This window comes from Coregonus lavaretus, assembly GCF_964263955.1.
Source record: "Coregonus lavaretus genome assembly, contig: HAP1_SCAFFOLD_1404, whole genome shotgun sequence".
Lineage (NCBI taxonomy): Eukaryota > Metazoa > Chordata > Actinopteri > Salmoniformes > Salmonidae > Coregonus > Coregonus lavaretus.
Genome location: NW_028166366.1, coordinates 27499 through 42500, shown reverse-complemented (window position 1 = coordinate 42500; position 15002 = coordinate 27499). Strand labels below are relative to the sequence as shown.

The 15002-nt window shown below is 44.4% G+C and overlaps 1 protein-coding gene across 1 annotated transcript in view; it reads right to left on the bottom strand.

Annotated features, from left to right (window-relative positions):
• Window positions 1-3546: 3546 nt before the first annotated feature.
• Window positions 3547-15002, bottom strand: part of LOC311114810 (uncharacterized protein) — a gene marked incomplete at its 5' end in the record, with an annotated part of 33179 nt that continues 21723 nt past the window's right edge. The window contains 6 exons of the mRNA XM_084190047.1: window positions 3547-5948; window positions 6185-6244; window positions 6370-6529; window positions 6693-6926; window positions 13880-13975; window positions 14389-14997. Of these exons, the coding sequence (XP_084046173.1) occupies window positions 5440-5948; window positions 6185-6244; window positions 6370-6529; window positions 6693-6926; window positions 13880-13975; window positions 14389-14997 (1668 nt within the window). The 3' untranslated portion in view covers window positions 3547-5439. The remainder of the gene's footprint in view (window positions 5949-6184; window positions 6245-6369; window positions 6530-6692; window positions 6927-13879; window positions 13976-14388; window positions 14998-15002) is intronic.

Genomic DNA, 15002 nt, shown 5'->3' with positions numbered 1-15002 from the left:
AAAAAATCTGATTTATTGAATTTTACATGTGGTCTATATTAAAGGGCACTTCATTTAATATAACAGGCTTTTAAAAATGCAATATTGTTGCACAATTTGTATGTAGCCCTTTAAAGTATACAGGTTGAAAATGGCACTGATAAACGCCTAAATTAAATTGGTACGCAGTGGCTGTACAGTAACATGCTATACATGACTTCAGACCACAGGCTCTACGCTTCAGAGGACTAAATGTATTTTGAAAGATGAGACGTTGAGGACTATAATAAATACTGCTTTGATGTCATACAAGCAAGCAAAACACCCATGAGTCCAAATGTGCACTTCAAATTGTCTTATTATAAAACTCATGTCAAATACAGTGTCAACATTTATGATCACTATATTTGATGTATAGTTACAAGATGACATGACGTCATACCCTGGGTTATTCTGAACAGAATGAGCCTGTTTGTCTACTGTGAATAAACTTAGCCGTGGCATACGCACCTGAATGCACTCATGATTCCTATGCGCATCAAAATTACAATCTGTTTCCAGGAATGTTATTGTGAAAGCCTAACTCTGTAATATACTTTTTTATAACTTAGCTAATCATGTTGGCAATAGAACCAGATGATGCCATCTTCCTAAAAAATGTCTCAGGTGTTGTCAGGCCATTGTTCTGATGTTTGAAGCTCCTCAAGTTGAGGGATTTCACACCTCTGTGTGGGGGTTTCACAAGCCGTTAGGTTTAGATAGGAATTATAATTATGTCCAGTAGTCTGAATTGTGGCAGGGATGAGGAGGCTCAGTTTGTAGAGCATGGTATTTGCAATGCCAGGGTTTAGGGTTTGATTCCAACTGGGGGGCAGGTATGAAAAAAAGAATTACACAAAAAATATATTAAGTCACTCTGGATAAGAGTGTCTGCTAAATGACTAAAAATAAACTACAGGGGTGCCCAAGGGCGCTGTTACTTTCATTCGAAAAATGTTGCAATGCTGTGTTGATCTGCTGTGGAGGTGTTTTTCCCAGCATTGCAACCTCCCTCCTCCATGACCCAACAGCATAATGCAAGGAGAATGGCATGTTATATAGAAATATTGATTTGGAGAATGGCGTGTTATATATGAACATTCATTTGGAAGACAATTGCCCACCCAAGGTGTTGTCGCCTAGGCCATTGCTCTGATGTTTGAGGCTCATCTAGCTAAGGGATTTCACATGTCTGTGTGTGGTTTACACAATATGTAAGTTTTATGTCCAGAAGTCTGAAATTAATATATTTCCAGATTATGGTTGGGGGGCATATAAAGAGCAACATATGTGAAGATCAGCAGGCTCTGAATGGAGGTGAAGCTTCACTTAATCTACTTTGAAGCAGAAAAAAAAATATGAAAAAGTATTTTTTCTAAAATATGAAAATGAAAAAAAAGAAGACATGGGGGCGTGCGGGACGCACTCGCTAAGCGGACCGGCACATTGAACGCGGGTCGGCGACTCCCCGCTTGCCAGGAGCCCTCCGATAACGTGGACGGATCCTGCCGAGTAAGAAATGATACTCGGGAGGAGACAGAGAGAGGGAGAGGGGACTCTCTCCAATCCCACTGACCTCACTGTTGGGTACATGCTGTCTGGATATTAAAACAGACCCAGTTGCTAGGTCAACCAAGCATAGACAGATAAGATCGCTTATCCAGAGCGACTTACAGTTAGTGATGCATATTTTCTTCATATTTTTTTATTTTTTTTATATATATATTTTTCTAGCTTTATAAAAAAACAAACGGATAAAAACCTGGTTTTCCTATTTGAAAAAAGTTGAAAGGCAACGTGGATCTACTGTGGTGTAGTTCTTCCCAGCATTGCAACCGAATCAGATTTGTATTACATATTGCCTGGAGTGATTTAAAAAGGAATGAAAGCTCTAATCTTTACCCAAATGGTCTCAAATTATAGGCCTGATCACCCTGGACCAATGCCTGTTGGTCATTTCAGTAGAACCAAGCAACTCAAGTAGCTATTCAACCTCAAAACGACCTGGTTTTGCTATACATTCAAAACAGCAGTATAATGTGATTTTTTTTAATGGGCATTTAAAAATGACAGAAAATCTTTTCCAAAATGGTCTCAAATGAGCTGTACTCTCAGGCCCATGGGAGAAAGGGTTTTACTAGGCAGGGAGTGTAGAACAAGATGCATGGAGCTCCAGAGGTCACAAGGTCAATGTGGGCCTGCATGGATGTCAGCAGGGCATGAGGGAGAAGGCCCAAGTGAATAGGTGTGTCTGTGTGAGTGTGTGTGTGAGTGATGTATGTTGTTAAGCTATGGAATTAATTGTACAGCATTGGATTGGTGTTGGCATGGGGTAGAGGGAGTTTACATATACCAGTAATTTCCTTTTAAATCCATGAAGGGATGTGGACAAGTTCACACTTAGAAAGGAGATAATAGTTCCACACCTCATGTGTCCTGATAACTACAGGAATGGAACCATATTGACGTTGGCTGCTTTCTATAACGGTTTGATGGGAGAGAGAGAGAGAGAGACAGAGACAGAGACAGAGACAGAGACAGAGAGAGAGAGAGAGAGAGAGAGAGAGAGAGAGACAGAGAGAGAGAGAGACAGAGACAGAGACAGAGACAGAGACAGAGACAGAGACAGAGAGAGAGAGAGAGAGAGAGAGAGAGAGAGAGAGAGAGAGAGAGAGAGAGAGAGAGAGAGAGAGAGAGAGAGAGAGAGAGAGAGAGAGAGAGAGAGAGAGACAGAGAGACAGAGAGAGAGAGAGAGAGAGAGAGGACATCAGGTAAAGTTCTGGAGATGAGGGAATATGTGTGCAGAAAGAAACCCTCCAGTATGGTTAACCCCAGTTAGGCCCAGTATGGACTATCAATACAAGTGACCATTTAGAATGTGACCCAGTTCAATGGGTCTTAACAGAACTGGGGGATGTCAGCCATGAAGTTGTCTAAACACAACTGGAATATAATTTGTTTGTGATTCATTGTTAATGGACTTTCCATTAGGAACACAGGGGAAAAACCTAACACAACAACACACATAACACACAACCAATAAAAACAAAGGGGGAGGAAACCACTAAAGTCATTACCATATTGTCATTTTCTAACGACAGGGAGAAAACATGTAAAATCTAGAAGACTACTTTAGATCTGGTCAGAAGAAGCCTAGTGCACTACGTAGGGAACAGGGAGAGATTTGGGACAGAGACAGTAACTCCTGTATGGAAATCTTCATTCTAATGACAGTGAGCAAATCTCCACCCTATTCCCTATGTAGTGCACTACTTTAGATCTGATCAGAAGTAGCCTAGTGCACTACGTAGGGAACAGGGTGTCATTTGGGCCAGAGTCAGTAACTCCCCTGGGTATGAATTGTCTCTCTATCTTATCTGTCTTCTATATGATGTTCTCCTCTCCTCCTCTCTTCTCTCCTCTATTCACTCTATTCTATCATCCACACCACATGCCAGCTTCAACACAATCCATTTAGAAGTTAAAGACACACCTTGGAATAAATAGCAAAGGAAAACTACTACTAGATGGATTTTTTTATTTCCCATCACCATGAATCATATTTAATAACTGAACAGTAGCAGACCTAACTTCATCTGTTCCTGACTCTAGATAGTGGATTAGAAAGACCATCAATCTCCAATGATATTAAAGTACAATTCTGAACATTACTGATATACTGAGTGACAAGTCAAGATATCTGCTGTTTTTATTGTTGGGTTAACAGCACCACCTGATGGACAGGTTTAATGTTGCTTGACTGAGCAGTATGGGAGAATAAAAGATGCCAAATTTAGGGCCGGTTTCCCAGACATCTCCATTGAACATGCTTTTTAGTCTAGGACTAGGCTTCATCTGTGTCCGGGAAACCGGCCCATATAGTTCAATTAGCAAGTAAGTAACACTACCTGTTCCATGATACTGAGGAAAATGACATTGAGACAGAGAACCAATTGAGAAAACATTTCAATGGTTCTGAATGACAACCAACATACATTTACAGCATACATCATGATTAATGTAAATGTAGCCAATTAAAACATTGCATTTGATAAAAATACTTTAAGTTTTAATTAAACTCTGAAGATTAAATCAGTCAGACAAAAATAATTGTACAGAAAAACAGCATTTTTATCTGAGGACCATCACCACCAGCATAACTAGTATCTATGTGGACGCTACTACAGTTTAACCAGCTCAGCTATAGACTACACCAGCATGACTAGTATCTATGTGGACCCTACTACAGTTTAACCAGCTCAGCTATAGACTACACCAGCATGACTAGTATCTATGTGGACCCTACTACAGTTTAACCAGCTAAGCTATAGACTACACCAGCATGACTAGTATCTATGTGGACCCTACTACAGTTTAACCAGCTCAGCTATAGACTACACCAGCATGACTAGTATCTATGTGGACCCTACTACAGTTTAACCAGCTCAGCTATAGACTACACCAGCATGACTAGTATCTATGTGGACCCTACTACAGTTTAACCAGCTCAGCTATAGACTACACCAGCATGACTAGTATCTATGTGGACCCTACTACAGTTTAACCAGCTCAGCTATAGACTACACCAGCATGACTAGTATCTATGTGGACCCTACTACAGTTTAACCAGCTCAGCTATAGACTACACCAGCATGACTAGTATCTATGTGGACCCTACTACAGTTTAACCAGCTCAGCTATAGACTACACCAGCATGACTAGTATCTATGTGGACCCTACTACAGTTTAACCAGCTCAGCTATAGACTACACCAGCATGACTAGTATCTATGTGGACCCTACTACAGTTTAACCAGCTCAGCTATAGACTACACCAGCATGACTAGTATCTATGTGGACCCTACTACAGTTTAACCAGCTCAGCTATAGACTACACCAGCATGACTAGTATCTATGTGGACCCTACTACAGTTTAACCAGCTCAGCTATAGACTACACCAGCATGACTAGTATCTATGTGGACCCTACTACAGTTTAACCAGCTCAGCTATAGACTACACCAGCATGACTAGTATCTATGTGGACCCTACTACAGTTTAACCAGCTCAGCTATAGACTACACCAGCATGACTAGTATCTATGTGGACCCTACTACAGTTTAACCAGCTCAGCTATAGACTACACCAGCATGACTAGTATCTATGTGGACCCTACTACAGTTTAACCAGCTAAGCTATAGACTACACCAGCATGACTAGTATCTATGTGGACCCTACTACAGTTTAACCAGCTCAGCTATAGACTACACCAGCATGACTAGTATCTATGTGGACCCTACTACAGTTTAACCAGCTCAGCTATAGACTACACCAGCATGACTAGTATCTATGTGGACCCTACTACAGTTTAACCAGCTCAGCTATAGACTACATCAGCATGACTAGTATCTATGTGGACCCTACTACAGTTTAACCAGCTCAGCAGTCCCAGAGAGCCAAATCCCAGGATAGAGGGGCTGAGTGAATGTGGTCTGGACTCTGTGGAGGAGGGTCATTGTGTCAGAGACACTGTAGAAAGACAGAGTACCTGCCTTGTGATCCAGGTCCACTCCTACTCTGGAGGACAGAGGGCCTGATACTTTAGTCCCAACATTATTGTGTCTGAACAAATAACCACCACTATAGCACTGTAAACTCCAGGACTTGTCATTGAATCCAAATCCACCATCTGTCTCTGTTCTGCTGATGTCTTTATATGAGACTGCTGTAACACACACCCCACTCCACTCCACCTCCCAGTAACAGCGTCCAGACAGACCCTCTCTACACAGAACCTGGTAGTGGTTGGTGAATCTGTCTGGATGAACAGGATATGGTTGGACTTGGCCTGTAAGTGTCACCTTTCTGTTCCCTTCAGACAGAGAGAGTTGTGTGTATGCTGTGTTTGGGTCCAGTGTGAGCTGACAGGAATCTGGGAGAAGAGCAGAGCAGAGACCAATGAGGGGAGTTAGAACAATAAGTGAAGTCAGATACTGTATCTACCCTGTCTTTGATTAGAGCACAGCAGAGATCAAATCAGAGAAATATGAGGAGTCAGATAGATACCCAGTCTTTGATTAGATCTACTATTGCTATATATTTCTAGAGGGATTGTTAGGAGTGTCAGTAAAAAGAGACTGTTAGTTACTTCAGAATAAAGAGACTCACATTGTAAGAACTGTTCTCTGGTCTTGGGCTCTGGAGGCAGTACAACATCCACTATATTCACTACAGACACACAAACACATTCACAGAGAGAGGGAATGTTATCATCATACCATATTCCACATGTATATGACTAGTAGGGAACTTTCAATGGTCTAAAGTTGATGTTCTTATTATTTTCAACACACCTGTAGTGGAGATCTTGGTCCATTCTCCTTTAAGGACGTCTTCTAGTTTCTGTCTCAGTTCAGACACAGTCTTACTCACATCTCCAAAGTACTGAAGAGGACGGACAACGATGCTGGGTAAGTCTGAAGATACACTGGTACTGGAGAGAGACTGATAACTCTGGGGGAGAGAGAGAGAGAGAGAGAGAGAGAGAGAGAGAGAGAGAGAGAGAGAGAGAGAGAGAGAGAGAGAGAGAGAGAGAGAGAGAGAACAGAACCAAATGATTGAGAGTTTCACATTGAGTTTTAGTTTCATATCACATGTATCAAGGCAGTTGAGTTACCTGGAGGAAATGGATGTGATCCTCTGTGTGTGAGAGCTGCTCCAGCTCAGTGCTTCTCTTCCTCAGCTCAGCTATCTCCTGCTCCAGTTGCTCCAGGAGTCCTTCAGCTTGACTCACTTGAGCCTTCTCTTGGGCTCTGATCAGCTCCTTCACCTCAGAGTGCCTTCTCTCAATGGAGCGGATCAGCTCGGTAAAGATCTTATCACTGTCCTCCACTGCTGCCTGTGCAGAGCGCTGTTAAGAGAGAGAGAGAGAGAGAGAGAGAGAGACTTGTCTTACTTTAATGAGCCATCCTCATTACACTAACACCACCCCTCCTAAAAACACATTGCGTGACACCACAACCTCCACACAATCACATTATCCAGTACCCAACACCACAGTACAATACACCATCCAGCACCACATTCCAACCGTCCATCCAACCCCTCCTCTCCAGCCGTACAGACAGCCCCCCTGAGCCCATATACCTCCTGAAACATCTCCACACTGTTGATCATTTTGTACAACTCAAACTCAACCCTAAGGCGTCAACCGTAATGGCATTACCCTGGCAACACAGAAAAAACATGATGAACAGTCTGTCATTGCAGAAAACGGACACCCCTCCCCAACTCCCAGGTCAACCCGAGCCAACCAGCTATTGGTGTCCAGGGCTCCATGTAATACCCTTCACTGGACGACCCCTGACCTTTCCAGCACTGGGAGCTTATAGAGCACCCTCCACCTATACCCTGCCATGCTCTCAGCCCCCACAACCCCCTGCCACTGATGCCGAAGCAGAAGACGCCCCCTCGTACACCCTCAAACTATTCTCCAGGGCCTGTAGGTTCTGCTCATCCCTAACCAACACAGACGTCATCAGCGTATGCTGACACTGCTATGCCTGTCCCCAACCCTATGCCTGGCTCCCACACTCCCTGTAGCCTCCTGCGTAGCAGGCCCAGAAAGGGCTCAATAACAAGAGTGTATAGCTGCCCTGACAGAGGGCATCCCTGGTGAATGCCCCTCCATACCCAGACTGGCCTACTGAGCCCTCCCCACACCTTGACCATACATGAAGCCCCAGCGTACAGCATTTGAACACAGGCCACAAAATTCTCCCCACAACAGAAGTTACCCACCCATCAGGCTCCCTCATCTCCCCACAACAGAAGTTACCCACCCATCAGGCTCCCTCATCTCCCCCACAACAGAAGCATGGGTGGTCCCGGGGATCGAACCCACTACCCTGGCGTTACAAGCGCCGTGCTCTACCAGCTGAGCTACAGAGGACCAGGTGCAGACACATTTATGAAAGCAAAGACAAGGTCATTATTTGGGCTCTAAACACTAACAACCTACCCTTACACACCTCTTTTGCTACCCCTGCACTAAGATTTCTGCCATGGCATTTAAATGTTTTTGGTTTATTTATTCCCCCAGTCTTTGCCGCCGTTCATGTTAAGGAAGTCTAACCGTGAAATCTCCATAAGAGGTGGGAGGGAAATCACCACAATCAGAAACCAGTAGAGAAGCCCATAAAGCCGCCATGCCAGAAAAAAACATCCATTTAAGCAGATTCTGAAGACATGCCCTTAAGACCGTCTGAGAGACAGCAGCTGAGAGTTTGTGAAAGGCCAGGGAAATGTCTGTTTGATTTATCTGTGACAGAGAGAGTTTGGAAAGGTCTGTGAGCAGAACCTGAGAAAACCCAGGATAATAATAATAATATGCCATTTAGCAGACGCTTTTATCCAAAGCGACTTACAGTCATGTGCATACATTTTTACATATGGGTGGTCCCGGGGATCGAACCCACTAACCTGGCATTACAAGCGCTAAATGTGGTCCTCTGTAGCTCAATTGGTAGAGCATGGCCCTTGTAATGCCAGGGTGGTGGGTTTGATCCCCGGGACCACCCATATGTAAAAATTTATGCATTCATGACTGCTAGTCGCTTTGGATAAAAGCATCTGCTAAGTGGCATATTATATTATTATTATAAGAACCCATGACCCATTTTCTCAGCCTATACCGCTTCCTGGGTGAGAGGACACTAAACCCCTCATTATTCATCACGTGTTGTACTGACCTTACAAACCTTCCAGGATCAATCAAATAAGACTCCAGCAGAACCTTCTTTTTCCCCTTTAGTCTCCATCAGGAAACTAGAAAGTTCTCTCACCGTACATACTGGGCCCTCAGCCTGACTGTCTGTCAGCTCTGGATCCAATGAGCCGTCTGAAAACGAGACGCCTTGTCCTCCGCTCCCGCAGACTCACCTCCCCCCTCTTCCTCCTCTTCCATTGGCACGGTACCGTCCTCCTCCTCCCCAGTCTCTGCCCCCCTGCACTTCCCCCCTGATCAGAGCCTCTTCCCCAATGACAGGCAATATTTGCCTTCGCCCACCGGAGTCTCTGTTACTACAGAAACCTGCCTCAGCTCATGTAGCCCAGCTGCAACCCTCCCCACCACCGCTTTCTCCACGGCCTGCGCACCACCACTTGACCCTGCTCTACTCTCCTCCTTCCTGGTACCACCACCACTTGACCCTGCTCTACACTCCTCCCTCCTGGTACCACCACCACTTGACCCTGCTCTACTCTCCTCCTTCCTGGTACCACCACCACTTGACCCTGCTCTACTCTCCTCCTTCCTGGTACCACCACCACTTGACCCTGCTCTACTCTCCTCCCTCCTGGTACCACCACCACTTGACCCTGCTCTACTCTCCTCCCTCCTGGTACCACCACCACTTGACCCTGCTCTACTCTCCTCCCTCCTGGTACCACCACCACTTGACCCTGCTCTACTCTCCTCCCTCCTGGTACCACCACCACTTGACCCTGCTCTACTCTCCTCCCTCCTGGTACCACCACCACTTGACAACTTTCATGTTTTGAAATTATACTTCATTACTATAATGATTATCAATACGCCTGAACATTAATTCAGTCACCTCTGGTCGACAAAAACGTATTTTCCTAGTACATTAATTGTCAAATTCATCAACCAGCATCGAGCACTCTGCCTTCTCAGGCAAGCGAGGGGCATGTTGAGGTAAATATGCTAACCGCCAAGGTTGCATTATGTCATTTATTGGTGGGCTGGAAGATGCAGTGTTTTTTCTTTTCTATTCAGAGGCTATTTACTCCCAATATGAGATCATTTTATATAGAAGGTTTTTATAATGCATGTTTACTAGGGTTGAGGTTAGCGCATCTGAGTAGGGATTATTTGGGTTCAATACCTGTCCTACCTATCAATCATATTGCTGCTTGTAGCCTATAACTGATGATCCCCACACTAGAAACACCCAAAACTATCTGTGCTAGCAAACCCTGTGTTCCACCCCTCCCCTGTGTAACCTTGAGGTTTGTTAAGAAACAAACACTTGTCTACGAAAAGAGACATGTTTAACGGATTCCGCTTGGCACCCAGCCGAGAGCACACGGAAACCACTTGCAAATTTACCAAAACTAACCAACTACTTGCGGTCTGTTCGTAAGTAATAAACGGAGGCAGATTAGCCACCACAACTCTTATCGAAAGAGGCGACATCTGCACCAACACACCCCTCACAACAAGACAAACCTTTTTCATTAACACAACCACCGCCTTGTTCATTCTGGATGCAGAGTCCAGATGTTCCGCTCCAACCTGTTCGCCGACCATGAGCAAAACTTCCTCCACACCTTTCTCCGGAACGGACCCGAAGCGACAGCGTTTCTTCTCCACTCGGTTGAGGCCATCACGCCGCCCTAACAAACTACCCCTACTCCCCCCTCAACTCTAAACGATAAACAGTGGAAACCAATAAACAAACCCTCCACCATGAGAAAATAAATTCAGAAAATACGCAACAACCAAAAGAAAAAAGAATAGTAGCCCTCCTCACGAACCACAAAACTCTCACACAACCAACTTCTTCTTCTATGATATAATGGCGGTCCACAAACCAACGTTAAAGGTGCATGCCGCCACCTACTGGGCTGGAGTGTGTGGTCAATCACGGTTTCCAACATTTCTAAATCCTCCTACCTAACTCAGTACTTCTGAGAAAATAAAGAAGAGCCCTACTAACTTCTAATAGACCCTCCCCCATCCCCAAAATCCCTTCCAACCCCCCCCCTCCCCAACCCTGTCCAACCTCAATGACCCTACACTTCAATCTTTCCCTCTCTTCAACATACTAGACATACATTCAACGTACAGACGTACCCTCCAGACACAAACCATTCCCATGCTTGCCAACCAGATGTAATGACGAGTTCAATGTACAATGTCCTAAGCACAATCGAGAAAACACCACCACTTCCTTCCTAATCTGACCTTTGAATCTTGGTCCATCGACCTTTCTGTAAAACTGTAAACTATTCATATAAATGCCAGCCCTTGTGCTCAGAGTACCATCTCGTCTGCCACACATCTATCAAAATGGCTCTGATCTTACATTTGGCCTCACCTCTACCCAGTGGAACATTAATATCAATTATATCTAGTTTCAAAGATCTTTTAGCTAACTGGTCTACAATTTCATTCCCTTCCACACCCGAATGTGCTGGGACCCAGCAGAATCTCACCTCTAAACCCATTCTCTCAATTCTCCATAATAACATTAATACCTTCAGTTCAACTGAGTATACTGACAGTTCATCTGTTAGTCTTCTACATATCTGCACATCAAATTCAGGAACGTAAACGCCTGCTCCTGTGAGCCCACTATCTGGGTCCTTGGATCCATCTGTGAAAAGCGGTAAAAAAGCATAAAATCTTCTACCAATGTAATTGTCAACCAGTTTCACTATATCACTGACTTCTGACCAATCTTTCCTTTTCTCTACCAAGGTTAGATCAACAACAGGGTCTGGGAGTAACCATCCCCTATCACCACAGAAGGGCCAACCTCAAACTCCCTCAAACCACTCTCATCAGCAAGCTTTCCAACTGTCCAACCAAAACCACTGCCTTGTCTGCTAGTATATTCCCAACATTCATCTAGAACAGTAGCAGTGGGATGCTCAACCTCACAGCCTTTCAACCCAATAAGATAATGACCATTTTTTACGCTGTATATCCAAAGGCATCTCACCTGCCTCCACCAGTAAGGCACATACAGATGTTGATTTAAATGCACCAATACATATCCTTAAAGCTATATACTGGATTCTGTCCAGCTTCTGAAGCCAAGTCTTTACCTCTGTTCCATAAACTGTACACCAGTAATCAATTGGCGTCCTGATCAGAGATCTATAAATATCCATCAACAATTGGTTATGAATGGGGTGCTGACAGACAGAGACCCACACAACCAACTACTGCAAAAGTGATGGAATGAGAGAGGCAGAGACTATGTACATTGCCATAATGTAACTTTTCTTCCTCTTTGGAGTTTAACGGCGGTTGGCATCCAATATGTTGCATTACCGCCCCCAACTGGACTATAATATAAATCCATTATACTTTGTGATACAAAATGGGAAAAGGGGAAAGGAACATTTAATTAAAAACCTTCCAACTAACCCTACACTCATTAAATACCCACTACCCCATTCCACTACTTTGACCCTATCTGCTCCTGCACCATGCCAACGGCCTGGGAGGACGGGACACCACCACTCAACACACCCTGTAACTCTTCTGAAGTCTAATCTTGTATGCCCAAATACTTCTCTGCAGCTGCCACCACAATATCCATGTTCTGTGATTGACAATCCATTTCTGCGGTATAGTTGATAACCATTGCTATGAACTCTAAGAAGCTAACTTTACTGAAGCATATATCACTCGTTGGCCCATCCTTCTGTGCTGGCACAGATCTACTACTCACAGGGATCCTCTCAGGATCTCTCACCCTTGACCCATCCTCCTCTAATTCCTTCACTGCCTCAGCATACGACACCTTCTGTACTACTCTGACTCTAGCCACCTCAACCTGCCTCTCTCGCACCGGACACTTCCAATCCCCAGCAACATGGGCATCCCTCCAGTTGACACACACAACTTTATCCACCGAAACTACACAATCCTCTATCCCATGCCCTCCTGCACACTTCCCACATCTTGGATCTCCCTCCTACAAACTGCTGACCATAAACGTTGCACCTGAAACAAAGCAGTGGATTCGCCACAAAAGCTCTAACAGGATAACTGATATATCCTACCATGACTTTGTTGGGTAAAGACTCAAAACTCAAAAGGACTGACAGTGACTCCTCTGTTTCACCACGCTCACCACCGGGTCTGTGTTGCACCAAACGGCGGGAATCACAAACACCAGCAGTCTTCAACCTTAATTGCTCCACTTCTACACTTAACGCTACCCCAGAAATCACTCCTTTCAATGGTGCCCTGTTCCTAAGAGCAAAGCAAGAAACAGATCTTGACCCAAGTTGCGTGACACGGAGCGCCCACTCCCTCTGGTCAGAAGAAACACAAACAAATATCCCAAGTCCACTACAGGTTACCTTCACTGATTCAACTGCACCCAACTCTTTTCCCACCCACCCTGAAACCACAAATGGATCTACCAAAAGGTATGGATCCACTTTCTCCAACAATGTGTCTCCTACTGCACCAGATTCTTCTTTATCATGTCCATTGATGCCAGGCTCTGGTTCCGAGCTCTTCACCACACCTTCTACCTCACTTAACTCTCCCTCATTCATTTCCATTTCACCTCCAGAACTCAGTCTGGCGAATGGCTCACTCTGTTTGCACTTGAGTTATAACATTTGATTTTGATTTTGATTTATTTTTATGTCTCTATTCCTTTTAAACTTTTTTGAGTGTAACGTTTACTGTTCATTTCTGATTTGTTTATTATTTATTTCACTTGCTTTGGTAATGTAACATATGTTTCCAATGCCAATAAAGCCCATTTAATTGAATCGAGAGAGAGAGCTCCCTGTTAATGTATAGCAGACATGAGTCGCTCATGGTTACTCATGGTTATGTGAAGAGTTAGAGCCGCTTGCGACTTTAAATCAGTCAGAACAATAGGGAATGTCCTTTTGGTCAAGATGATGGTTTCTCCGGCAGTAGACCCGGGTTCATAACCCGTCAGTTACATTAAGCAGTCTATTCTCTGACAGGGGTCCAGACAGCCTGTTCCCAACAGTGGGATTGGATAGGGGCCTCTCTCCCTCTCTCTGACTGGAGGAGAGAAGTGAAATGGTGTGTCTCCTCTGGTCAACAATACTCACCTTGAGAGACTCCACAGCCTGTTGGAGCTCCTTCAGGTCCTTCTCTCTCTCCTGGAATCTCTGCTGGACTTTCTGCTGACTCATCCCCAGCTGCCTCTGTGGAGAATCACTCTTCAATGAGCTATCAAGCTTTATTTGTCCAGTAGATCAATAGTATAGTAATGGGACATAGGGCCCATAGAAGATAGGGATTAAAATGTTGAGGAAGTGTCTGTGTGAAATTATATTATTATATTGTTATGTGAATGATTATAGTTTTAACAGTGCATTAAACAGGGGAGCTGATTGGGTGTTTGATAACGAATGATAATGGTGTTTGACTTTAGAAAATGGTGATACATTTGGAGAATCTGGGTTAGCATATCTATATAATCAAGGTTTGTGTTCATATTTGTTCTGCCGTGGATCGATATCATTTGAATGATCTCATATTCAAACAGCCTTAGCTCCTACTGTATCTTTAATTATTTGTTTATCAGACAGTCACCAACAAGTAGTTCTGGTCTTACCTGTTTCTCAGTCCTCTCTGCTGCAGCTGACACTGTATCATGGCCTTTATGTTCATCCATCACACACAGCAGACAGATGCACTGCTGATCGGTACGACAGAAAACGTCCAGCAGTTTGTCATGATGAGAGCAGATCTTCTCCTGTAGTTGTGCGGTGGCTTTGACCAGCTTGTGCTTCTTGAAACCAGGAAATTCATAGTGAGGTTGGAGGTGAGTCTCACAGTAAGAGGCCAGACACACCAGACAGGACATGAGGGCTTTCTGCTTTCTGGTCCCAGTGCAGAAATCACACGCCACATCTCCAGGTCCAGCATAGCACAGAGCAGGAGGGGGAGCAGCCTGGAGTCCTGTCTTCTTCAGTTTCTCCACCAACTCAGCCAACATGTTATTTTTCCTCAGATTAGGCCTTGGAGTGAAGGTCTCTCTGCACTGAGGACAGCTATAGACCCCTTTCAGAACATCCTGATCCCAGCAGCCCTCAATACAGCTTCTACAGTAACTGTGTCCACAGGGGATGGTGACCGGCTCCTTCAGTAGATCCAGACAGACAGAACAACAGAACTGGTCCTGGTCCAGCAGATCTCCGTGCATAGCCATTTGGACGGTTGTTCACT